Source organism: Aspergillus tubingensis (genome assembly GCF_013340325.1).
Source record: "Aspergillus tubingensis WU-2223L DNA, scaffold_8, whole genome shotgun sequence".
Classification (NCBI taxonomy): domain Eukaryota; kingdom Fungi; phylum Ascomycota; class Eurotiomycetes; order Eurotiales; family Aspergillaceae; genus Aspergillus; species Aspergillus tubingensis.
Window position 1 is genome coordinate 3,027,013 of NW_023336282.1, and position 25,782 is coordinate 3,052,794.

General features: G+C 50.2%; 9 protein-coding genes across 9 annotated transcripts; 5 read left to right on the forward strand and 4 right to left on the reverse strand.

Moving 5' to 3' along the window:
* Positions 1-7,216: 7,216 nt before the first annotated feature.
* On the forward strand, positions 7,217-8,998 carry AtWU_07315 (cysteine proteinase; the record flags this gene model as incomplete). The annotated part of the gene is made up of 3 exons (XM_035502424.1): positions 7,217-7,279; positions 7,337-7,731; positions 7,786-8,998. 3 exons carry the CDS (start codon positions 7,217-7,219, stop codon positions 8,996-8,998), a joined length of 1,671 nt encoding a protein of 556 aa, XP_035358317.1.
* Positions 8,999-9,395: 397 nt separating this feature from the next.
* Positions 9,396-10,223, forward strand: AtWU_07316 (uncharacterized protein; the record flags this gene model as incomplete). Its single annotated transcript, XM_035502425.1, has 1 exon — positions 9,396-10,223. One exon carries the CDS (start codon positions 9,396-9,398, stop codon positions 10,221-10,223), a length of 828 nt encoding a protein of 275 aa, XP_035358318.1.
* A 608-nt stretch (positions 10,224-10,831) lies between these two features.
* Positions 10,832-12,048, reverse strand: rpn8 (proteasome regulatory particle lid subunit RPN8; the record flags this gene model as incomplete). Its single annotated transcript, XM_035502426.1, has 3 exons — positions 10,832-11,446; positions 11,523-11,794; positions 11,865-12,048. 3 exons carry the CDS (start codon positions 12,046-12,048, stop codon positions 10,832-10,834), a joined length of 1,071 nt encoding a protein of 356 aa, XP_035358319.1.
* A 751-nt stretch (positions 12,049-12,799) lies between these two features.
* Positions 12,800-13,804, forward strand: adk1 (adenylate kinase ADK1; the record flags this gene model as incomplete). Its single annotated transcript, XM_035502427.1, has 4 exons — positions 12,800-12,959; positions 13,054-13,106; positions 13,178-13,332; positions 13,396-13,804. The coding sequence occupies 4 exons, from the start codon at positions 12,800-12,802 to the stop codon at positions 13,802-13,804; spliced, it is 777 nt and encodes a 258-aa protein (XP_035358320.1).
* Positions 13,805-14,207: 403 nt separating this feature from the next.
* On the reverse strand, positions 14,208-15,592 carry AtWU_07319 (Gfo/Idh/MocA family protein; the record flags this gene model as incomplete). The annotated part of the gene is made up of 4 exons (XM_035502428.1): positions 14,208-14,782; positions 14,866-15,396; positions 15,455-15,475; positions 15,559-15,592. The coding sequence occupies 4 exons, from the start codon at positions 15,590-15,592 to the stop codon at positions 14,208-14,210; spliced, it is 1,161 nt and encodes a 386-aa protein (XP_035358321.1).
* A 552-nt stretch (positions 15,593-16,144) lies between these two features.
* On the reverse strand, positions 16,145-18,459 carry AtWU_07320 (putative mRNA cleavage factor complex component Pcf11; the record flags this gene model as incomplete). Its single annotated transcript, XM_035502429.1, has 6 exons — positions 16,145-16,195; positions 16,254-16,622; positions 16,677-16,872; positions 16,933-17,669; positions 17,722-18,177; positions 18,292-18,459. The coding sequence occupies 6 exons, from the start codon at positions 18,457-18,459 to the stop codon at positions 16,145-16,147; spliced, it is 1,977 nt and encodes a 658-aa protein (XP_035358322.1).
* A 1,262-nt stretch (positions 18,460-19,721) lies between these two features.
* On the forward strand, positions 19,722-20,185 carry AtWU_07321 (uncharacterized protein; the record flags this gene model as incomplete). Its single annotated transcript, XM_035502430.1, has 4 exons — positions 19,722-19,853; positions 19,920-19,944; positions 20,013-20,022; positions 20,080-20,185. 4 exons carry the CDS (start codon positions 19,722-19,724, stop codon positions 20,183-20,185), a joined length of 273 nt encoding a protein of 90 aa, XP_035358323.1.
* Positions 20,186-20,900: 715 nt separating this feature from the next.
* On the forward strand, positions 20,901-23,754 carry AtWU_07322 (putative microtubule binding protein HOOK3; the record flags this gene model as incomplete). The annotated part of the gene is made up of 7 exons (XM_035502431.1): positions 20,901-22,270; positions 22,322-22,376; positions 22,437-22,504; positions 22,557-22,669; positions 22,730-23,115; positions 23,410-23,505; positions 23,569-23,754. 7 exons carry the CDS (start codon positions 20,901-20,903, stop codon positions 23,752-23,754), a joined length of 2,274 nt encoding a protein of 757 aa, XP_035358324.1.
* A 482-nt stretch (positions 23,755-24,236) lies between these two features.
* Positions 24,237-25,619, reverse strand: hem13 (coproporphyrinogen oxidase; the record flags this gene model as incomplete). Its single annotated transcript, XM_035502432.1, has 2 exons — positions 24,237-25,346; positions 25,407-25,619. 2 exons carry the CDS (start codon positions 25,617-25,619, stop codon positions 24,237-24,239), a joined length of 1,323 nt encoding a protein of 440 aa, XP_035358325.1.
* Between the last annotated feature and the right edge of the window lie 163 nt (positions 25,620-25,782).

Genomic DNA, 25,782 nt, shown 5'->3' on the forward strand with positions numbered 1-25,782 from the left:
AAGTGGGACCGACAACGCCAGCTTAGTCCGTTCCATTACTCAGTGACATGGCAAACGCACTGGCGGTCGCAGGGCGCGAGGCTTGATTTCGAAGCTCTCTCTCTCTGTCTCTGTCTCTGTCTCTCGCACTGATGGGCCTTATTGGGAGAGGGGTGAAGGGGCGGATACTCGCTACGAGGCTTCTTTGGCCTAAATGTAGTTAGTTGTGTACTATACTCTTAGAAGTACTAGTAGTCCCATTTTGCCCCCCCCTCTTCTCTACTCTCTACTTTCCCCTCCTCCTTCCTCCCCTCTATGCTCCAATAATCTCCAATTCCCTTCAAACTGGATCTGTTCAGCGTTGAGTGTTTACTACTACTTGTAGTATAGTAGTGATTATAGTTAAGTGGTATCTAGCAGCTATCTATTCACTCTCACCGGTAGTCAAGCCGTTGTCTAGTATACACTCCAATGGGCATTACGTACAACTCGATGTGGCAACGCAATTCGCATCGTAGGTAGCTGCGTACCCTACCTACCTAAAAAGTATCCATGTACCATTCTACCATCCTGTGTAGTAACTTCATGTGCAAAGTAGCTTTCAATTTGCGTTGCCTTGAATTGATTACACTTGCCAATGGCTGTTCTTCCGCTTTTCCTGATTTTCTAAACAACTCGGTGCGACTCTACCGACAAACCATGGAAAGCAGGCTGCGAATTTACCAATTATAGTTTTGGCGAACGAGCAATCCATGAACACACAATGGCATCCAGGGTGACGCAGAAGATGCAGTCCACCTACCATGGAACCAGAGGGCGGTAAGTCACCGCCGGATAGATCCATTCGGAGAATTCATGGGTCTGAACGACGCAAACATGGGCCCCTTCGTGACGCGAGCCATGTTACTGTAACACATCCAGCTTTGACCCGATCGATAAACATCATCGTCATCATCATCACTATCATGGCGACCTCTCTATGAGGCCTTTTTTTTTTTTTTTGGCTCTTCTGTCGATTGATCTTGACTTTTATTGACAGACACTCTGCTTTCACTCACCCTTTCATCATTTTCTTGGATTTGTCCTCCTAAATATTGCCCAATGACGATGATGATGCCACCGTCCATACCAGGCGAAACACTAAGTATAGCGTAAACAACTGTGGGTTATGCTCTGCCGTTGGTCTAGAACTTTTCGTGCATCTACTACAATATTCTCCTCTTGTCGAAACGCGTCAAGCTGCTGCTTGCTGAGTCGAGTCTAGGGCCCGAACGAACATGATCCAAATCCCGATTGTGGCCAGACTAAGTGCTTTCCAGCCGATCATCATAACCATCACCCCTTATGATAGTTGACTAGTACTTAGGGGCCAAGCAAAAAGTACTATAGTCTCTGCTGCTAGTAGTAGTGCTAGTACGGAGTAAGTACTCAAAACTTCCACTGCGTAACGGGTGGCCAGATGGCAAGATCAGCCTCCACATCCGGTTGGTTGAAGAAGGAGACCTTGAATTGTTGCGGTCTATCGCCCCTCCCCTCGTGTTCAAGGCAAGTTCGGAGTTACACGCGCATGAAGTTTGTAAAACAATTCATTTATTCATTCATTCTGTTTTTTTCTTTTCTTTTCCCACTTCATGTCTCTTGCACTTCGGTCAAACCAGCTGTAACTTTTGAAGCTTGTTGTACAACAAGCAGATCAGTCCCCAGCCGCTAGCATTGGGAGGGGGTTCAACTGTCTATCAGCATCCCATTGAGGGTTCGGGAAGCTCGCTCATCTCCGTAGTTACCGCATCTGAGCATACTCGGTACTCGACCAATGCTTAGTAGCTTTGAACAAGAGCTCACTGAAGTGGACATCTGGTTAAGGCGGTCACACTCCGACCCGCTGGGCACTTTGAGCCGTGGACGGGGCTACATGTCTTTCTTGGGAAGGAGACGGATCTTTCTCCAGTCTAGAGCGCAGTAAGTACGTCTGTTAGCGACGTTGACCAGAAAGTCCAAACGGCTTCGAGGGTGGTTGACAGCCGTCATTGGACCAACGCCAGTGGAGTCGGGCAATGATTCCATTGCTCTATCTATTCCTGGCTCGCAGTGATCGTCGCAGGAAAATGTCCGACGACCTCACAGAGGGCCCTCTCTTCTCTTCCCCCCCACACACCCATGGTCGCATCCTCATGTCCGTGTGTCATGACTTGAGGGTTCGGTTCTACCGCTTCGGGGGCCATGTCTACTTAGTCCCCTTTTCCTTTCCGCGCTTTATTTCCTATACATCTATCTCCTCGGCGCATCTGCCAGATAGAATAAATGACTGTAATGCCGTGATCTAGATGCCAAGACTCGGCTATGGCTGAAACTGGGAAATTATCATCGGACTTGTCTTGTGGTGCTTGATTCATTTTGGGGAACTGTTACGATCATCCCAGCCTATCCATCACTCCTTGGTGGTATGATACTTTTTTAACTCAGCTAGCCCGAGTGACCGATAATCTCGATAGTCTATACTAGTAACCCAACTCTATCCATGTCCAGGCAGCCTTATCCCTTCCTGAAGATACTCCAAAGTTTCAATCGCATGGTCTGTGCCTGTGGGGTAGGCAGGGCCAGGGTGGTAGTAGTAATCGATACTAGGACTTTTGCGTGGCCCAACAATTTAGATAGAGAGAGAGTATGTTACCGGGAAATCCGTGGGCAAGCATACTGCCGGGAGAGGAAACAGAACAACGGATAGGTTTCAGTCTACAAATCAGACGTCGGAAGGCTTGCATTGGGCTGGAAGACAAATCGAAACGGGCATTGGATCACCGCTTCGTGGCAAAGCTGAAAGGTGGTCCCGTGGCTATGGAGCCTGGAGCAGAACGCTTGATACTCGCTCGGCGCTGCCCAACCTGAGTGGATCTGCGAGTCAACTGGAGGCCTAGAATTGGCTGCCACCGAAGCAGGTACTTTGTTGGCATCAAGATGCGAACTTGGGAGGGAGCTTGCAATTATCCCTATTCTACTCCGGTATCTACAGCATTATGCTGTACTACCAGGTGAAATAGATTCCTTGTGATTAGGTGCCCATATGCTACGGTAGTAACTAGTGGTAGGTGTACGTATCCATCATTCCAAAGGCCATGCATGGTATAGGTGGGATATAGCCCAGCTTCAAAAAAGGGCGAGCCTCCGTTCCGACGAGTGCTGATACTCGCATTGTGTGATGTATAGTGTGTGGCTTTCCGACTCCGCAATTATCCCTCTGTAAGATGATCAGGTAGTCGGTAGGTGGTTTAGGGAGCTTTATCTCACGTCCAACCCTCGAAAAGTGGGTTTCTGTGGATGCTGGCAAAGGAACTCAGCTGTCACCTTCCCAAGGCAGACTAAACAAGACCCATACAAAGCCCATGGAAGAATTATCCATGTCTTTTTTCTTCCTTCCCTTCTCCTGTTCGTTGCCTTGCTTCCATGTCTTTTCATTTCTGGTTTATTTTTTTCTTTTTCGCCCCCTTCTCTCTGGGTATTTGCTTGTTTTGTATACTCCATATTCTGTAGGCCCGAATTTTGGGAGTATCTTTCTTTTTTCGATCACCCCCCTTCCCTTCCTTCCCTTTCTATGATTTCTTTTTTTTTATGCGGTACTTTGTATGACCTGTTCTCAATTGCCGGTCTCTGCATCTGCATCTACTGTGCGTAGTTGGTCAGTCAGTTAGTTACTGACCTGCAGGAAGGAATTGATGGTGGGACCTATCTACCACCAACTGTATCCTAGTCTACCCCTCCCCTTCAGCCGATCATTCAGAGCTGAACACGAACAAACGAACCTACCTTTATGCATGCATACTATACTTACTGGAGATACCTAACTAATTGCGCAGTAAGTCTTCCTACCTCCTACCTAGATAGCACAAGCCAATAATCATTACCTATAATAGCAATTGAACAAACTTAAGGCAAGTATATACCATTAGGAAGATGTGTATGGAGTAGAAAGAAAGCTAACCACTAAGTCGTTAACTAAATCACTAAGGCAAAAAAATCCCACCGACCAAAACCCGGTACTGGTACTATCTTTCTACTGGCAGCGCCGTCCCAGCTACCTGGATAATAATAATGTTGAATGAAAAGCTAACGTAAAGTAAAAAATAAAAAGAAAACCGAACCAAACCGAACCCGACCTACGGAGAACTCCGTTAGTTACTTTACTTACTTTAGCTACTTATGGAAATTTTGGCAGACAGGTCACTCACAAGAGAGATCGCAATTCCGCGATTGAGGTACTCCGCTCGAATCCCATCATCCACTTTTGCGTTCTTTTTTCTTTTTTAATATTCTCAAGTAAGGGTTTTCCGACTTGGTTAATCTGCAGGAAACCATGGTTCGTCACAGATTAGATGCAGGTTTAAACTGTTATCTAACTACTTCCTTCGTAGTGGGACTTTGATTGCTACGGAGGAGTATGGCCCGATGGGTCAAAGGTTCGCTAACCATCCATTTCACATGGAAGAGAGACAGAGAGCGAGTGCGAGAATGTTGTGAAGTAAGTGGTTACATTATTTACTTTGTGAATGTAAAACGTAAAATGGAAGGTTTTGTGTTTAGAAGTAAAGATAGTTATTCTCCCTCTGTCTATCTGGAATTGCGACGCTCCTGGACTGGGTCTCAGCTCTCTTACCTTTCTCTGTGTATGTATGTTTGTCTAACATGCTCTCTCCCGAATCAGACCATGTGGTCGGTCAGAAGGAAAGAAAGTCGAAGGACTTGACTAGACTAAACTAGAACAGAGAGAGAGAGGACCGACCCAACGGAAAGTTTCGTGGTGAGATAGCCGATAGAGATTGACTTGGGGCGTGAGATTAATTAAAAGCTCGTCCCGGTGTAATCAATATATGATGCTGGTCTAGTTCTAGTTCGAGTCTAGTATCTATCTAGCTGACGATGATGAAGAAAACGAAGAGGGGGAGAGGAGTACTACGTAGTAGTGTGAGAGAGAAAGAAGAGGAGGGGTGGTTTGGTTTGGTCTTGGTTTGGTTTGAAGGGGTCCGTCCGGGCTGTCGGTAGGAAAGGCCAATTTCTTTGGGTGGTAAATTAATTCCGCTCCACTTGATGACCAGATGAAACCGAAACCGAGGCCGGGTTGTGGGGAAAGGTAGGAAATTACCACGCGTCTAGAAATGATTTAATTTATCTTAGTCGTGGGTATCTTGGTTGAGAGAGGAGTCTTATTGTCTGTTCGACCAGAGTTAAGTCTACTTTAGTATCTATGATCTAGTAATTAGAAGGTTTTTGGATCGCGATCGAGGAGGGACAGAACAATGGGAGAGTATACTTTAGGGAAAGAGGGGGGAGGGGAATTTAATATCGTGATGCATATTTTCCGGACACTACTGGACTAGCAAGAACCAGTTCATCGGTGAAGGACGGGTGGTCTAGACTCGAAGGAGATTTCTTTTTTTTTTTTTTTTCTGGTTTCGCGTCAGGTTCTCTTCTCCATCCTGGTTGTGTTCGGCTATGGGTTGGTTTGGTGGTAGATTGAACGTATCACTTTGGACTGGAGGGGGAGAGGATGACGGAGGGAAAGCGGCTGATGAAGGAGCGAATAGTAACTTAACTTGTACTATACAATGGTCATGTTAAGTGTTTCAGATAACCCTTCATCCCTGCCGGTTTATTGACATACATGAGCAGGAAAGCGGATCGAATCGGATCCTCCCAAAACACACATGAAGGACCAAACGGACACAGCAGAAGCACACTGGCAACGGGCTCGTGTGACATGGACGGTTTGACTATCATAGCTGGGCGCCTCTCCTAACAACAACCAGTGGTGAACTGATTCCAACGGATACCCGTCATCATGGCCTATCTACTGAACCATTGACACTGACACAACCGTTGAACGGCCAGGTGCCGTATCCCGCTGCAATAATCCTGTTCGAAACTTCCCGTGTTCGAGACAACTCTTAGAGCTCACGTCCATCTCATTTGTCGTTGAGAGCGCCAGCCCCGTCATCGTTCGCTACCTCCGTAGAACCAACTAAGGGTAATCTACCCAGGCTGGACTGGCCGGAAACCTGTAGTCCTTGTCGCAAGTACCAGGGCTGGGTACTATGGATATGTCTGCCGGACCGGGCCAGGGTGTACCTGACTGGTCAAGTCTGGAATTCTCATTTCCGCGCGGGTGGTCTGGCAGCCGGCCAGAACTTGGGTTGAACCCCACTCGATCTCGGCCGTCGGCGAGTCTCTCAGGACGTCATTGCAAAGGCCATACAGGATACTAGGATGCAAGTACTCCGTAATCGGGACCCAGTCCCTGCGCTGAATCGCTCCGTACAACTTTTGAGTGAGCAGCTGCTGGTCGAATAAGGAAAACAGTATCCGATGTCCTATAATAGCTGAACACGTCACATGGGCATTGGATGTGTGGTGATGAAGGAAGCAAGAGTCGCATAGTGATATTAACATGTGACATCTGGTTTAATCATGTGACTCTATTGTCTACTACGCAGTACTGAATAGGAAATCAAGGACCCGGGAACTTCAATTGAGCTCCTGATAGACATGTTGGGGCTTCTTTCTGCTCAGATCCTTATGCATGAGTACAACGTTCCCCAAGTCCTCGGGCCTACATCGCTTTGGACTATACCACCCACTAGTTCGGACAAACAGGATGCGGAACACTGATGGACTCCAGAAGAACAGCCATAATAGGCACCTTAATTTTTTCTTTGTTCAGGCATCCTAAATTTCTATTCTGGGAGACCTGGCCATTATAGAGGTGGTCGACAATAACTGCTGCAAGGCCGTATGGTCCTTTGTTTCTCCGTCTTCACAAGGGCTACAGTGTCTGGATACCATTATCGAACAAGGCCTATATATAAATTCATATTTTCTGAATCTCTATGTTTACTTGTGAGTCAATAGCAATGCTGTCATTGGAAACCAATGATCACACGGCACCTTTCATTAAATGGCGCGTCAGGTTGTCTCCATTTAAGCACTTCAAAGAGATCAGGGAGGTGAAAAGATCCCTGCACCAAGTGCAAACGAGATAAGGCATTCTCTTCCATTCCCACCTTGTCGCTATGTGGTTTTCAGACATAAAGCGAGCAGCACTCTCCTTTGCGGGCATACCCCTTGATCATGATACAGAACGTCTCTCTATCCTGCTAAGTTCGTCTATTCTCGAGCTATACACTCATACAGCCGTCTTTATATTTACTACTCGCTGGACAAGGAACGAAAGATATTGATAGTCCAAGATATGAGCGAACCAAAACCGGAACCGGAACTACCACATCGACGGCTGTCACAGTCACCAGAATCGGTATGTACTCATGGGTGGCCGAGCTAGCCCAAGATTACTTGACTAACTGACTGGCAGGATGACCTTATTACCTCTGGCTGGGCCCCTCTGGGATTCAGTCGGGAGAAAGTCAGGGGATTCAGAAATCCAGGTACTTTATGCTACCGGAACGTGGTGCTTGTTGTACTTATGAATACGCCTATCTTTCTGAAATGGCTTATAAGATATCGCAAAACCCACGAAGCGTGTACTCCAAAACTGCAGAAATGCTTGACTTGTTGTCTTTATCGACTTTATCATCTCTATTGGGTCGAGGAAGATGATGGAACACAGAGATTGCAGAGATGCCTGAAACCGTTGTGGAGAATACTTGCAAAGACCTCCTGGAAAGGTTTTACCGAAGGGCAGCAGGATGCGCGTGATTTCATGGAAAGCATATTCCAGCAGCTACTTGCAGAGGTAGATGAACAGGGGTAAGGTTCTTTCTTCATACGCACGCCACACGCCCGGTGCTAACTTGCTTATAGCCGCCGCGAATTGAATGATATTTTCAAGATTCGACTGAGCAGGAACGACAAGTGCTGCAAATGTGAGAAATCAAAGTCTCGGCCTGATGAAAAATTCTTCATGGTGTATGCTCCTGAGGATGAAAATATGCCTGGGTACGCAAACATCGAGGAAGGACTGCTAGACAAGCCAGAGCATTCGATGGAAAAGTGTGGCAAGTGCAGGCAAGAGACAGACCATATTATGTCTGAGAAGGCTTTATACCTTCCTGAAGTTCTTCTTGTTCAATTTCCCAGAATGAAATACGACAAAATCACGAATGAGCCCAGGAGAATTAGGGTTCCAGTCTGGCTTCAAAAAGACATAGAACTCCCACCTGGCTTATTGAGTGATACAGTGAAAATCGAAGGCTGCGCTCGTTATGAGCTTTTCGGGATAGTATTCCATGAGCCACATGAGACGGACATTCAGATGGGCCATTACACCTGTGCTGTCATGGGACCAGATAATAAGTGGGCACATCAAAACGACATGGAAACCAATACTTATGGATCGCTGAAAGGTTGTTTGGATTTTGGTATGGATAACCACACAAGATTCAAGCCTCCCTACCATGATCGCGTCTGTTGGGCGGTCTACCACCGTGTACCTCTCGAGAGGCCATTAGATCTTGGATCAGGGGACTGGGAGGAAGATCAGGCTTCGGCCATGCAAGCAACTGACAGCGATGAACCGCCCAGCAACCTTGGATGCCATGGCGGCCCCGATGCAGGCTCTCCAAGGGGCTCTTCCCCAGAACCTGGCCCAGGTTCGATGAGCATCGCGCCTCATAATGCTGTATGCCTGGAACAATCCATTCACCTAAAGGGACGAAGATTGAAATGGACAGTCGATGACCAGCTGGTCATACCTGAGGGAGATGGGCCCCTTATCTGGCTGAAACCGGGGAAAAAGGTTCAACATGCCGAGGTCAGGCTTAGACTTGTCTGCCGAAAGACGAGAGAGGTCCTCACAGGGCGAGCTATCATTCCCCTCAAGCCAGATATATTACTCGAGCCATATGACGCTGGAACACGGCCGGACACCCCTGTACGAGACATTGCAACACAAACACGACTCGGGGTCCGCAGGGAAGACAACGGGTCAGCAAGACCTTCGGGAAGTGCTCAAGATAGGGTTATCTCTGGGAGAATTACAAAAGCCAGTAGCCAGAAGCGGTCTCGATCCGCTTAGGGGGGCTTCTCTTGAGAGACGCTTCATAGGTTGGACTTGAATCTGCTGGAAGTCGTGTGGAGATTGAGATGGTAGTTGTGTTGTTCGATTATATATTCTTTCTAGTGTGCGGATACCTCAATGCAATGCTTCCATAGTACTTCAGCTTAGCGTCCTGTCGCGTTCGGAACAATTCGAGATTTGATGGATTCAACAATGCTTACGCTGGGTTATTCATTGATTATCACCATTTAAACTTTCAGATTCTATTGATATTATACCTGTGAGATGCTAGTAACATGCGACCTTTTATTGAGGACAGCGAAGTTCCCTAATCAATCGGGTTGTAACCTTCCCGCGCCCTTTTCTACTATCCAGAACTATCTTACACTTTTCATCTCCAGCTACACTTTCCCCAATGGCGTCTCAAAACCAGTCAGACCATCAACTCCCCTCCCAAACAATTCCTTCATCTGCCCAATTTATCGATCAATTGATCTCCCACCTCTCCACCTTCACCGTCCCGCCCGTAGACAGTAATCATGATCACCGGCATCAACCACCAGCCCGACACCACCGCACACCCTTCTCTACTCTCCCTCCATCTCAAATGGCAGAAGTCAAGGCAACAATGTTAACACTCCACTGCATCTTTCCAAATGAGCTTCTTCTCGCTCTGGACATTTTGGATAGGAACCTAGTGAACCGGTTCATATGCAACGACACGACCAATACCAGCAGTCAAACATCTCACCCTACAACCGACCATCATTCTTCAACAACAAATGCTACCACCAAAGACATACCTGATGTCTTTTATGTCCGCTCAGCATCTACCATTTCCCCCGACCAAAGCGACCCATTCTCAACCTCAACGTCAACCTCATCATACCACGCCAAAGAACCAGACCCAAAAGGCTACGAAGTCCGCCTAAAGGCGTGGAACTGCACGTGTCCTACTTTTACCCTGAATGAATTTCGAGACTCAGGACCCATTGAATCCGAAGAGGATTCATCCTCCACCACTGATCACGATGGCCCGTCCTTAACAAAGGATAAGTACTATCCATTCGGGGGTTCGTTAACCAGGAACTTTACTCGCTCCTCTCCTCCCGTGTGCAAGCACCTTCTGGCCTGTTGCCTGGCCGTGCGGTGTCCGAGTCTTTTTGGGGGCGGAGAAGGGAGGTCTGTTTCCATTGTCAGTGCGGAGGAATTGGCGGGCTGGTGTGCTGGGTGGGGTGGATGATGAAGGCTCTAGGCTTGCTTTGTTCGTTGTATGTTTCGAGTCGGTGAGAGATTTAAAGCTATTCTTGGGTGTTTGTTCTTTGCCTTGTTCTTTCTGGGTGGAGTACATGCATGGTATGCTTTGTCTCTCTTTAATGAGGAGTGGAATACTAATCATTGTCTCATTGATTAGGTCCCATTGAGGATCGTGGTGGAGGGGTTTCGATGTTATTGAAACCCGAGTCATGATGGCTGGAGGCCATTACGTGGGAGATGACCCAGCAACACTATGGCATGACGTGTGCAGGGCAGTGGGATGATCGGCTGTTGGATACGTGCCGGTCTACAAAGACTACTATTACTGTGCCGCCTGTGAACGGCTCCAAAATGTGGAGTTCACTATGAAAGCTTTGGGAGCTTGCAGTTCCATAAGTTCATCCTCGACAATACCTCACGCAAGTGCTGCTCCGAGGATATATCCTACCAATACAGATATAGCAGCATCGTGTGCTGGCCTATAACAAGCAGATGCCCCCGAGGTCGCAATCAGCCGCGTAGAGATTACCGTAATATACATTCGATGGACTGCATTGTTCTAGATGATCGTATCGCATAGAGTCCCTGACCCGTCTACTCCTTCTGGCTCTTCTTGGCCTTCTCCTTGTCTTGACCCTCCTTCTGCTCTCCATTGGCGGTGCTGTTGGCCTTCTTCGCGGCCTCCTTCTCAGTCTTGGCCGCGTTGGCCTCTTGCTCCCTCTTCAGCTCATTCTCCTCTTGTTGCTGCCGGTTCTGGATCTTGTTCTCGATCAAGTCGTGGAATGCGGTGATGGCGCGGATCAAGCTACTCAAGTAGATCGCCATTAATTGATCGTTGGTCTTGATGCTCATGGCCCGTGCGAGTTCGCTGTTCTCCGACGGCTGTTCGGGGGCGCCACTGATGCGCGGAGTGGCGGCTGGTGTGGTAAGGTTGGGGAGGAGGTTGAAGACGTCCTGGAGATTGCCCAGAATGGCGTGGTTGACGGGGAGTTCGTGATCAAGAACCTTCTGCAGGTATTGGCCGATGTCGCGCAAACGCAGGTGCAGGCCCTGCAGCGACTGAAGCTGCGACGTTATGCGGGTGGAGAGGGTTCCGACAGCGACATCCCTGATATCCCGGAGAAGGTGCTCCACTCCGATTTCCTCTGCTTCCTCGGCTTCGATTATAGACGGGGTGTGGACGAAGGTCTTTGATGTTGTGGTGCCATCCTATTACAGAGATTGTGATGATTAGTCCACAAGTCCACAGACGAGGCCCGTCACGACGGCGCGCAAAGCTACTCACATCCTTGATCTCATCCACGGCAAAGTAAGCATCCGTAGGAACGCCAACCTCCTTCGGTTGGACATCCACAATCACCAGCAGAGGGTTCGGTGTGTAGCGCTTGAAGAGTTCGTTGATTTCCAAATCCGAGGCCCGCAGCTTCGGGCCCGAGTGATACCACCCAACCAGCTTCTCACGAGCATTGATCTTCTTGAACATGTCCCTCATCGACTCGACAAAGTTGTGATCTAGGAACCAAACAGAGGGATCCTTCTCATCTTCCTCGAAGGGCACTGGGAGAGGAACTGTCAGCATGTGGACACTGAAAGAGATACCGAAGGTAATAGAAGGTCAATGACGCACCCGCAAAGCTGTTCGATACCCGGACATTCTGACCCGAGTTCTCACCCAGCAGCACACCAACCACACGTTTCCGGGTACCCTTGGCCGAGCGGCCGTAGTGATCTGCGACGGAGAGAAGAACTAGAGGAGCGACCGTGACGGTGCGCTGAACGAGGGAGAGGGCGTCCGCCGTGGTGGCAGGCATGGCGGAGACAGAAGGAACGCGAGACGAGCTGTCACCGGTGGGGATAGGACTAAGAGGAGAGGATGAAGGGTATGTCAGAAGAGAGTGGGAGGGATTGTTGCGGGATAAGCAAGGGGATGAAGATGGGGAGATGAAGGAGGAGGAGGAGCGATGACGATGAAGAGGGAAGCTGTTGTTGGTTGGATCAACGGAGAGCCTCTGGATTCATTGGAGCTCCGTGCTTGAGCCACATTTGAGTGGCTGATGGTGGACATTGACACCTCGACACCTGAACATCAGCCACACATCTACATTACTGGTGCCTTTTTTGCCTCAGGCATATAATACGGGACACGTGTTCCGGGACTAGTCCCGAGTTGGACTCTTCAATGCTCGAACCAGTGGAGATTGGCTCAAAGAAAGGACGTCATGTTGGAGATGAGAGATTGCTTCCGGGTCAATGGACGCCTCTGAAGGCAATTGAGGATCTACCAAACACCTCCGATCAGAACCCCGAAGACTAGGGTGCCGGTCGAGGCGAATTTCCCAGGGCGCAGGAACCTCGGGTGGGAGACTCCACTCCCTCCGGTCGGCCTCTTTTCTCCCCCAACATGCACTTTCTCCGTTCCCTTCCCTTTCCCCGGTCTGGTTGATATCTCTTCCTCATTCCTGCCACTTCTCTCTCCTCTCTTCCCTCCTCCTTCCCCTCCTGTTCCCTTTCCGGACACTTTTTTGAAGCGTTCTCCTTTTCCTCTCCACTTTTCACATCACAATGGCTCCCATCACGGACGAGGTCGTCAACGGCCTGAAGGACACTATCGGAAAGCTGGAGGCTCGTGTTGAGGAGTTGGAGGGCCGCCTCAGCAACCAGGTCAAGCCCAAGTCGGTTGCTGAGCAGATGCGCATCATCCTGATGGGACCTCCTGGTGCCGGTATGTTCTCCATTGACAATCCTTGGACTCTTTTTCCATCCTCTCGTTCCCTGCTTTTCCGTCCTGCGGAATTCTGACCGATTCTCCAAACTAGGCAAGGGTACCCAGGCTCCCCGCCTGAAGGAGAAGTACTGTGTCTGCCACTTGGTAAGTTAATCACTGGGATGTTATAAAAATGCTTTTGAGCCCGATGCTAATGTCAAATTTCACTTGTGCAGGCCACCGGTGACATGCTGCGCTCCCAGGTCGCCAAGAAGACCGCATTGGGCAAGGAGGCTAAGAAGATCATGGATCAGGGTGGTCTGGTCAGCGATGAGATCATGGTCAACATGATCCAGAGCGAGCTTGACAACAACTCCGAGTGCAAGAACGGGTTGGTAACCTAAAACTCTATGCGATTCTGCTTAGTTGGCTGACGGCGCGCGCCTCTTTTTAGATTCATCCTGGATGGTTTCCCTCGTACCGTTGCCCAGGCTGAGCGTCTGGACGACATGCTTAACGCTCGCCAGCAGAAGCTCCAGCACGCTGTTGAGCTCCAGATTGACGATGCCCTTCTGGTGGCCCGTATCACCGGACGTCTCGTCCACCCGGCTTCCGGCCGCTCCTACCACAAGATCTTCAACCCCCCCAAGGAGGAGATGAAGGATGACGTTACTGGCGAGCCCCTCATCCAGCGTTCCGACGACAACGCCGATACTCTCAAGAAGCGTCTCGGCACCTACCACGCCCAGACCGCTCCCGTTGTCGATTACTACAAGAAGACCGGTATCTGGCGCGGCATTGACGCCAGCCAGGAGCCTGGCCAGGTCTGGAAGAGCCTGCTCGGTGTTTTCCGCCAGAACTAGATGCCTTTAAATGGCAGAGGACGTCCACCTCTGAGGCCGGAGTGATGTACCTTAGTGATACCCATCGTTCCGGTGCTTATGTCTTTGCCCGGAGGTAGAGGCTTTTTTGATTGCCCTCACGGGCCGGCGAAGAAAGGCAGAAAAAAAGACCTGCATTATCCGGGAATGGAAATTGTCTTTCTCATGTCCTTATATAGACTCATGCCTTCCGGCGGGATATCTCTGTTTGTATAGTAGTAATTTCGGAATGCGAATAACCTCCGACAAGTAAACCGCCATGATCGCGTAGCTATTGATCTTTTGGACTGGCGTATACAGGCCAACGATATATACTCTTGACCGTCACATATGAACAAAACTTGAAATTCCAGATCATATTATCCGAATTACATGACTACTAAATCTACAGCTGCGTAGGATAGACAGTTGACTCGATCTTCTCCGGATAAGTCAACCCACCCTGCCGTCTAACCTCATCCATCACCTCCATGATCACAATACTCTCCTCCCATGGCAAAGTCTCGCTCTCCAACTTCCCATCCCTCAAGCAGCGCGCCACTTCATCCGCCTCCCAGAACATTCCCTTGCCATCGCCAGGGAACGGGCACTCAACCTCCTTCACCTCACCGTTTCCCTTGGCGGGGATGATACGGTACCGCTCAGGCCGGAACGCCGGCCCATCCACCTGGATCTCACCCTTCGTACCCTGGATCCGGATGGCCGGACGGGCGGTGTTTGCCTCGTCGGGATCAGTAGAGACGCGGAGATGTGTCATGGCCACAGCCTGCGACTGGCCCGGGTGAGGAAGGTTGGAGGGGGTGCTGGTCGGGAAGCTCAAAAGGATGGTAGTGGCCTCATCGGCGCCGGTTAGGTGGTAGAGGGTCATGTGGGCGGAGATGGCAGAGGGGGGTTTACGTTGCTCCCGGGGGAGAGTGTGGTAGAGGGTCTGGAAGACCCAGGTCAGGGAGTAGATTCCCACTGTGCGATCGAATATGGTCAGTTATCAATTGTCGTTGTCATCATTCAGGGGAGGAGGGAAATGGTAGGTAGACACCACATACAATCCAACAAACAACCACCCGCCAAATCCTTATTAACCATACGGTGTTCCGTACCCCATCTCTCCTCGACCGGGTCTCCGAAACTGTTATCGGAGATCACCCGCAAGACCTCACCAATAGCACCCTGCTTGATCAAGTCCCTGATCTGGATACTGAGAGGGAAGTAGCGAGTCCAGACAGCTTCCATGAGGAAGAGATTCTTCTTCTGGGCGGTCTCGCAGAGGATCTTGGCCTGAGCCGCATTGACGGTGAAGGCCTTTTCGCAGAGTACATGCTTTCCGGCGTTAAGAGCCAGCATGACATTCTGGAAGTGGTGGGAGTGTGGGGTTGCGACGTAGACGACGTCGACGTTGGCGTCGGCTACGAGATCTTCATAGGAGCCATAGGCGGCACAGGGGGACGGGATGCCGGTGTCTGAGATGAATTTCTCTGCTCGTGCGGCGTTGGAGGAGGATGCTACGGCCACGACGGTGTGAGAGACGTCGGTGACGTTGCGGATGCTGGGGTCTCTTAGGAGATCGCGGGTGAAGACTATAGTGTTGGTGTTAGGAAAACTTGCTGACTGTGAAATTTCGGAGGAGAGGCTTACCATCGGCGATCCAGCCCGTAGCTGTAGAGGCGCAATGCCATCCATGTTCGTTAGCCTGGGATTTTTTTGTTTGTTTGACTGGATGCGGGGAAATTGGTCCCTACCCATGATACCCCACCGGATATTGTGGGGAGCCATTGTGAAGATGGAGGACTGGAGATTTTCTTGGATGGCTGAACAGGGATCAACAAGGCTAAGGAGTGCTGGACAGTCGCACGGATGTCTTGGGTTCTGAAGAATGTTCGACAGATGTCGAGGGGAAGTGAGGAATAAAAGTAATTCTAGCTGTGCTGGGCGGAGTTGCGCCGAGCGGGGCAGCTTCATTTGCCGACGTCATTCGCCGAGACTATGAAGACTGGGGGGTTAGTATCTATATATAGTGGTTCTACGTTATATTTCACATAAAAGACATCCAGGATGTATATAAATGACCTGATATTTGGTTCATCTGGTTCTACAATGGGATACTATATACAAGGCAGCGAGCCCGGGAGTGCTGTATGTGTCCTGTGATCCATCACCATCGTCACTTGCCCCGGAACGCCCAGGGGAAGGGAATTCATTCAACCTTCCCATGCAAAAAATTCAGCCGTGAAGCTGAATGAACGATGCATCTTCGCTCAAAAGCAGAGAATCATCAACAAAGAGTAGGAGAAGAAGAGAAGGGAGAGAAGGGAGTGTACACCCCGATCACACGGGCTCTGTTTTGATCCGTACATTGGATCCAGGAGAATCAGTTCCCTATAATACGTGTTAGTCACAAAGATTTCTAGATAACTCTCATTGATGAATCACTCACCTCGGCCTTGCGTTTGCCCAAAACAGACTCGGGAGTCCCAGTTCGTCCTGACGGCGTCCCCCGGTTGGCTGGCGTAGGTCCGTCCTTGGTCACTTCGGCATAGCAACTGGCGTGGTACACGCGACTTCCCACCTTGACTGCGTCCTGCCAGATCCAGTCCTGTACATCTTCTGACCATGTCGACTCAAACTTCTCTTGGCAGATAGGGCAAGGGGTGTTTCGCAATGTCGCGTCATTCGGGGCGTGGATCCACTGCTTAGGAGGCCCCTTCTTCGTCGCAGCGCCGTCAGCACCAGCAACACCCTCAGCCGAGGCCTCCGTCTCCGCAAGGTCTTGTTCATCTCCCGCCTCACGGGATTTGATCCAATCCTGGAGATAGTTAGTACTGCAGGATAACTGGTTCGGAAATGGTGTGTGACTTACCCGTTCATCAACGTACCAGCTGCGGTTTTGGGCCCGCCTAGCTGCCTCAGACATGCGCTGGTTGGTTCGGAAGTGCCAATCCAAATGACGAGCTTTCTTCTCCTTCCCTTCTTCCGTTGCAAAGAAACGTTGACCGCATGTTCCACACCGGTTTGACCGGGTCTCGTAGAGGCTGGAGAGCAGCATTGGTCGAGGGCTGGGGGGTCATTTCAGTCAGTGATAGGAAAACCAATGTAGCATGACACAGGAAACTCACATCTTAATGGACGATGTACTCATTTGAACGTTTATTTGCGCATTCGATGTACCTTGTTGTGCCTGCGGCGTCGCGACGGGAGGCGTGACTCGCACCTGACCCGGTACGATTAGTGGGAAAGCAGGCGCGACATTTGGTGGCGGAGCAGCAGTGAAAGCGGCCGGAGGTGCCGAGGCCGGTGGAAGTAAGCCCTGCGCTCTTAGGGCTGCAATGAGAGGATTTTCTGGTGCGGCGCTGACGGATGGTTGCGGCGCGGTGGTATTAGTGGGCATCTGTGGTAGGATATTGTGGATTTGAGGCGGCGGAGTCGGCTGCTGACGTGTAGCAGTAGCTTTGAGGAGCCCGGCAAGCGTGCCAGGATTGAGGAGCTGTTGTAAAGGTTGCGAAAGTGTTTGGGCTGGGGGAGTAGCCATGGGGGGCGTTGAAACAGCCGGAACAGTTGGAGCAATAACTTGTGGAGCCGGAATTGCAGGCTTCGGAGCGAGAGCTGAAACCTGGTCGCGGACGAGTCTCAATTGCTCCTGGGTGAGTTCTTGCCGTTGCAAGATACCCTGAAGATCCAAAAGAGCCTTCAGTCGTTGCTGTATCGAGGGGTCTAGTGGATTGTTGGCAAAATCGCTTCTGGCGGTGGCAATAAGAGCCTCAATATCTCGGTTGAGAGCCGCGAGATCAACCTCTGTTGTACGTGGCTGGGCTTGGGGAGTCGGGGTTCCCCGTGAAGAGTACGATTCACCCTGCTAATCAAATGAGACCTTCCGCCACTGTACTAAAATGTGAGATGATACTTACCGATGGTGGATATCCGTGACCAGAGCCATTGCGCTGGTAATGCATGGGTAAAGCCTGATTTGCAGCAGGTGGATGGCGGCCCATGCCTTGCGGTGGTGTCGGAGTGCTGTTCCACGCTGGAGGAGTGCCAACTCGACCGCGAGCGAGGATGTCTTGTTGAGTTCGAGCCTGCTGCTGCTGAAGCGCTGCAGTCCTTGCTTTGATCAGAGCACTCTCAATACTGCGAGTGATTTCTGGAGGGAAAACGGGCCTGGTGTCGAGGGAACCCGGCACCGGCTCCTTCCAGGTTTTGAGCATCTCATCCAACTTCTTGCGCGTCTGCGAATCGACCAGTGTGTAGGCGTTCATGAAGGTCTGATACAGATTGCGACCCAGGAACAGCGTGTAGGGCGTGCCTACGTTCTTGACAATCGAATCGACTACATACAAGGCGGGCAACTTCTGAGCCGGCGGAGTCTACAGAGCAGATTAGAATTCGTTCATCCCAAAGAGAGACTACAGACGGGTTGAGCGCCATCGTCAGGTTCGACGAGGGCCCAACCGGTGGTATTCTGAGAGCGTGTCACCTACTGTTCGAATGTGGTTCTCCAACACGCGGGAGATGGCCATCGCATGTTCAGTGTTCTCCTTGGCTATGACAGTCAGATTGCTGATCTGAAACCTGTCATTGTTGGTTAGATCTTCCAAGGAATTCTTGTAGTCCTCGGCAACTTCGTCGGAGGCCAACCCGGATGACATGGTGGGCAGATACAAAGGCTGATGAGGCTGATGAAGGGGGAACAGGGGGAAAGTGAGAATAAGAAAAAGGGTATCGACAAGGAAGAAAGAAATGAACAATGGACAAGCGCTAAAGAAGGGCGTAACACTCGGAAAGAATATTTATGTCCTTGTGTTTGTTCTTGGTCCTCTGAATCCTCCTCTTTATATTATTAATTGTTTTTTCAGTGTATTTTCCAGTTCCTTTCCTCGTCCTTAAGACTTTGTTATTCTTGTTGTTTTCTTGCTTTTTTTTTTCTTGGCTTTCTTCCCTTTTCTCCTTTCTTGTTAGGAACTTGTCCTTCTTATTGCTTTGTTTCTCTCTTCTTTTCTCCTCTGGCTTTTTCCCCGGCTTTGTCCCTTTTACCACCGTATATAAAAATTCCTATATCCGCGTGCTTTGTTTCTCTCCAAATAAACGTATCTCCTGAGTGCAAGAGATGGAAAGAGCTGTCGGAACTTGTAGAATGCTTGCTAGCTATCTTGGTCAGACTTGAGACAACAACAGGAGGCCGCAAGCGCAAATCCTCCACCAGAACCCGATAGTCAACAAAGAACCCGCGCTACAACACCCCGTCAACCCAGTGTTAATCAATCTATCTCATACAATCACCCGTACTGATTGACCCTTCCAGTAGACAATAACTAGTAGAGGAACCAAACCGGGACGAAGGGGAGTGGATGAGAGATGGAGGGGAGGGGGAAGGTCTCGGAGTGAAGTTGGGAAATACCCCCAGCAGTTACACACCTCGATGGGGAGATCGGACGTGCAGAGGGGACGAAGGGAAAAGAAAACCAGCTGAATATGAAAATCAAAGCTCGACCAGAATGACCAGGAAATAGCAAAGCAGCCAAAATCGGCCGGGAAGAAGCGAGCGAAAGGGAAGCGAACAGGGAGCAGGAGAGGCAGGCAGAATTGCGGAAGTTGCGCTCACGAGGTCCGAAGAATAGAAAGCGTCAGCGCCGCGGCGTGACTGGCTGAGTCAGCGCACTAGTTTGAGACTCTGGTTCCTTATCCGTTACAGACTAACCCTATTCGGGCAATGCATTCCAGCGCTCTCGTGAATCGCTGTGAGTGGGTAGTATGACGCAGTCACACCTTACTCTCCCAACTTGACTAGGTACAACTCCTTCTTCATCGCCTCTATCTCTATATTACAACCATTGGTACTTGAATCTGGGCCTTTGTAATACTATCATCGGTTTTTTTTTAGGAAATATTGCCTTGTGTCGATTTCTTCACCATGAAGTTGTCTGCTACTGTTACCGTCTTGGGGTTGCTCCCCTTGGCCCTGGCCGAATCGATTCTGGTCACGTTCCCTTCAGGTACCCCTGACTCGGTGGTTGATCAGGCAAAGCAATCAGTTAAGGACGCTGTATGTGACCGGGTGCTTTGACAGCGTTGGCACATCTATATGTTACTAACTGGCCGTTTCTGGTAGGGTGGCAAGATCACCCATAATTACAGTAAGCAGTTATCCCTAGTCATCCTTGCGTTTTGGGTAATGGCAGTGCTAACATATTGCTCTCTATAGCTTTGCTCAAGTAATTCTCTCTTGGAAGATTTGAGGTGCTTGCTTGGTCTGACATACATACACACAGGGGCTTCGCAGCCGACACCAAGGCCGACTCGGTCCAACAGCTGTCAACTGAATTCGCGGCATACAATCCAACTGTCGAGAAAGACATGACTGTCACTATTCAGTGAGGGCGATATTGGATAGTCCGGGGGAAGAAAGCTCCCTTTTCTCTATTCCAAATTACTACTGTATGATGGATGGGGTTCCCGCTGGTTTCGGGGCTCGACCATTGATGGTCGATAATGGATGGGGAAAAAATTAGCTTAGATTGTAATTCAGGATTCTTATGTATCATTTGTCTTCTTCTGTTTCTGGAAAGAAAGTTTGTGTCTTGTTCTTGTCTAATGGACCATTTTATGTCATAACTTTTAAAGCCGGCGACTGTTTCCCATCACTCAACAAACAACACAAAAGCAACCAAGATATGAATACATGATAGGGATCACTTGTCACTTTCCAATCTTTCAAACCATTTTCATCCTCAGTGGATATTGTTTCACATGGGGAAAGTAGAAAATAAGGAAGCAGCGCTGTGGGTGACCCTAAATCATTCCTTTCCCCCCAAGCGGGACTTCGGTATTTATAGCTCGTCGATGCGCGTAGCGTGGATCCCGCCTCCAACGCCCCGGAGGCGCTCAAAAAAGGATCTCATCGAGGCACAGTCCTCTTCCTCCGCCGTCCAGGTTTAAACTCAACCGTGCTGAGGGGTCGCAATTAGCCCCTCCTGGCCGCGATCCGAATACAATTGCCGGCAATTCCACCAAGCCGTTCCTGGAATTTGCAACAACCGCCGTGTTCCCCGCCCAGTTGATTGCCCCCGATTGCAGTCAACATCGCCCGACCATGGCTGCGGAGCATACCGTCACCCAGGCCCTGCTGGAATGGGTCAACAGTTTCGCCTTGGGTAAGACTATCCGGACGACCGAGGAGTTATCGGATGGCACCATCATTTGGGAGATCTTGCAGGACATCGATCCGCAGTATTTCCTCGACGAGATCCCCCAGCGCGCCCCGTCCGACCACTGGCTATCCAAATGGCAGAACCTGAAACATATCCACAAGTTGCTCGTCAACTACATCCGCCAACAACCCGATGGCATGCCCACGGGTCTTGACCCCAATCCCAACCTCGAATTGGTCGCCGAAAAGAACTCCGTCAAGGAGGCCAACAAACTCCTGAAGCTCCTTCTGATCGCCGCCATCCGCTCCCCCAACGCGCAGACCTACGTCGAGACCCTTCAGAGCCTAAGTACCCCGACGCAAGAGACCCTGAAAAACATCTTCGAAGAAGCTCAGAATGGTCAGCATGAGGCTATCGATGGCGAGGACGATGTCAAGGAGGAGCGGGATCTGCCCGTCGACCCGGAACTGCAGTTTGAAGAGCGGGTCGGAAAGGTGTTGGCGGAGAACAACCGGATGGCGCGTGAGAAAAAGGACATGCAGAAACAGATCGATGATATGCACGATCGCCTGGCGCGCCTCCAGGAGAACAACGATACCTTACAAAGCCGGCTTGCATCGACCGAAGACCGACTAGTCAACTTGAGGTCTGGGAAGGGTGATCTTGGACTCAGCGCAAAGGCTCTCGAGTCTAAATCCCGCCAACAGGAAGACATTATCGCAACTCAGGAAGCAAGGCTGGCTACAGCGCAGGATGAGATCGACAGTTTACGCATGACGGTGGAGTCGTTACGCGTCAAGAACCAACGATTCCAGAAGCTTCAGGATGACTATGATGAGCTGAAGACTGAGCGAGATCAACTCGCCCGTAAGGCGAATGCGGCCGAAAAGTACCGCCAGAAGCTGCAGGCTAGCCAGGACTTCGAGAAGGAGAACCAGTCGCTCAGGAACCAGATCAAAGACTTCCAGCAACAGCTGAAGGAGGCGGATTCGCAGCAGAAATGGAACTCCGAGCGTGAGGTGGAGCTTGAAGAATACCGCAGAGTTTTGCCTCGCATTGAGCAGGAGTGCAGTGAAATCCAAAACCTGAAGAAGCAGCTCGAGTTCAACAACCATGCTCTCACAGAGCGACTCAGTAACGCCGATGAGCAGCGCGAACGTGATGATGCTTTGATAAGCGAGCTCCGTGAGCGAATTCGTGAACTGGAAGGTTCTCCTGGAAGCCCATCCCTGACGCCGGGTACTGAAACTCCCAAGCTCGAGGGCACTCTGCAGAAAGACTTTGAGGCGATCGGTGTGAAGGAATCACAGCTGTTAGAAGACCCTGTGCTACAGCGACGGAGATCTAGGCTAACTCGCTACAGGAAATCTGAGAATGAAGAGCTGAAGAAGGAAGTGGAATCTCTGAAAGGGCCATCCGTATGTTTGCTTTTTATGGTTACTATCATCTCATATGAAGCCACTAACAAGGTAATACAGGTGGGCTTGGACTTTTCCGAAGCCTTCAATGAAACGCTGCAACAGGCCCGCGCAAATTCTTCGCAGAGGTATTTCCTACTAGGAGCAGCCTAGCTAGTATAACCGCTAACGATGCATCAGTGATGATTACTGGAAGTTGTACGACCAGTATACATCTGCCCTCAAGAGATTGGCCGAGGCCCAAGAAGCTCTCGATGTATCCAAGAGATCGCTAAACGATGCGCTAGCGGAAAGTGAGTAGCTACTGTTCGGCGAAATCCGTGTGTGTGTGAACTTTGCTTACACGAATACAGTTGAACTCTCCAACAAAGAGAACATGGATCTGATTGCCGAGATCAAAGCGAGCAGCGCATCGGATTTGACTAAGGCTCGTGAAGGAGAAGATGATGCTATGCGCAGACTGTACAATTTGCAGGCCGAGCTTGATTCAACCCAGGCTCTGGTCCAGGTCACATGTGCCGAACGTGACGATCTGCGAAACTTGCTCGAGAAGAAGCAAGCGGAGTTCCGTGCGGAAGATTATGAAGCTGCAGAGGAAATGAAGAAGCTGCTGGCCGAACTCACTGCACAGGAAAATGGCGATGATCCCGAAGCTGCTCAAAAGTCGGCTGTAGAGCTCATTAGACAAGTCGCCGCGCAGATTGAAAAGAATCTGGAGAGGCTGGCGAAACGTGCAGAGGTTAGTTACAAGAAACCCCATCGGCTCTTAACCTGTGTTATCCCGAACCAAGCAAGGGCTATTCGCCTCGGTAGCCTCAGTGGCGACAGGAAACGTCTCGATCTTCTTGCGGATCGGCCATTTGGCGATTCGACCCAGATATTAGCAGCGAAGGCACCCGGCCTATCGCGCCTGGGTCGATTAATCGCCAAGCGGTTCAGGCGCTGAGGCTCGGCTGCCACCTTGACCCATTGATACATCCTATCCCATTTACACTTTACGGCCTACAAAAGACTAATACGAATCATCTTGCAGTATATCCATCAACAGAACGAACACATCAAGTTCCTCCAAGAGCGGATAAAGCAACTTGAAGAGGATACGGATGATGGAATCAGCAAAGAGCGCGAGGTAAGTTGTCATTTGACACGGACTAGCTATTGCAAGCCACTAATATTCAAATTCTCCAAACAGCTCGAACTCCAGAAGATAATCGATGCTCAAGCGCGGGAGCTGACTTTGATGAGCTCCTCCTGGTACGAACTCCAGAATCGATTACAGAACAACAACATTGGCCTGGCCCGGTATCGGAATGGATCCCTGGCCGATGCTCAGAAGGGCTGGCTAGCCAGGCAAAGAAGCGTGGTCGCTGGTCGATAAAGCTCCGGTTTGTATGTTGGCGATATGGTTTACGTCCTATCTCTTCTTCGTACATGTCTTTCTAATTCTACCCTTTCCCCCTTTTTCTCCCCTGCGCATTTTCTATCGTTACCAAGACTGTGTTTGTTGTTGCTATACCTTTTTCTTTCTACATACATATGTTTCCGTTGCTCGCCGCGCTATACCAGCTCGTTGCGGCTCAACTACTACGACTACTACTACTACCCCTGGGTTTTCCGTTGGAGCTTGATCGGCATTATAAACATATCATACGCACCTTTATGGCATTGTTGCATGTGTTAGACAAGTGTATATTTTGAAAGTCTTTCTTTTCTCTGATTTCTAGAGACAGTGCTGCTTTTGACGTGACGTAGCCCATAGATGCAGCTCATAAAATAATATACATGCAGATAATACATAATTTTCAGGAAAAGAAACCATATCCTTGCCGATGATCCATGATCCATCTAATCCAAGCAGCATTACACCCACTGTCTAGGATGTTTCAGAACATCCATGATCTCCTTCTCGCGCTCCTTGCCCTCGCCCAGAAGTGCCTCATCACCATCTACAGAATCCTCCGTCCGGGTTCCCGACACGGGGTCCATGTAAGCCCAGCTTGCCGTGCGGGGCAAACTCATCAGAATACTCTCGATGCGGGCATTAGGGGTGCGGAGACCGAAGCTAGTACCGCGATCATAGACGAGATTGAACTCGACGTAGCGACCGCGTCGAAGCTGTTGCCACTCCTTTTGCTCGGGTGTAAAAGGCATGTCCTTCCGGCGTTCGATAATGGGGACATAAGAGGGGAGGAAAGAAGCGAGACCGTCCGAGACGAAGGAGAAAAGGGTCTCCTGGGGGTTCTGTGAGGAGGTTGACGAGGACTGGAGGAAGCTGGCGTCCAGGTCATCGAAGAAGATACCTCCTACACCGCGGCATTCGCGACGGTGGGGGATATAGAAGTACTTGTCGCACCAGGCTTTGAACTTCGGGTAGTATGTGGCGTCGTGGCGATCACAGGCGTCTTTGATGGTCTGGTGGAAGTGTTTGGCGTCTTCGGGGAAAAGGTAGGTAGGGGTCAGATCGGTGCCACCGCCGAACCACCAGTTCTTGTCGCCATTGAGGGGGTCCTTGGGGTCGGATGTCTCGAAGTACCGATAGTTCAGGTGGACGGTTGGGGCCATGGGGTTGTGGGGGTGGAGAACGAGGGACAGACCGGCAGCGAAGAAGCTCAAGGAGTCCACGTCGGCGCCAACGAAGGACTTGTGGTCTGCTCGCATCTTCTCAATGGCTGGCCGGGGAAGTTCGCCGTAGACGATGGATACGTTGACTCCGGCTTTCTCAAAGACATTTCCGTCTTGAAGGACACAGGATATTCCACCTCCGCCGTTAGGGCGCGTCCAGGTATCAGTCTTGAATTGCTTTCCATCTATCCGGCTGAGCTCTTCAATGATTTTCTGTTGGTGATCCTTGATCAGCTTCTCCATGCGCAGGCGCATGGGAGACTGTTCGCTGATCGTGGCTTGCTTCTTGAGCGTTTCATCGAGTTCCACGAGGGAAGGCGAGTCGAGTTCGGTTACTTCTTCCGTCATCTGTATTGAATCTAGTCAGATTATGACATTTGGGCAAAGTGCATGGTGGGTAGAGTCTACCATGGAATACACCAAAGCACCGATGAAGGGCACACCAATGGCCAGCCGTAGGTATGGTCTCCAGACAGTGAATGGCTTGGGTTCGGGAGGGGGTTTCTGTTCCGAAGAGTATCTGCGAAAGGGCGCTGAGAGGTTGCGAGGTGTGCGACAGGATCGAGATGAGAATTGGCAGAGCGACCTCCGAAGAGGCATATATGGCCGGGGAACAGCCATTGTTGCAGAGTTGATGGAATTGGCTGATCTGCCAAAGATCAGGTGGTGCCAGGTATAGTGCTTGTCGAGAATCAACCGGCTGTTGTTCCCTCCGAGCTCCACCTATGGTCTAGAGCCAGTAGTGGGTAGGGATATGGTAATGGAGGATTTGTTCAGATCATCG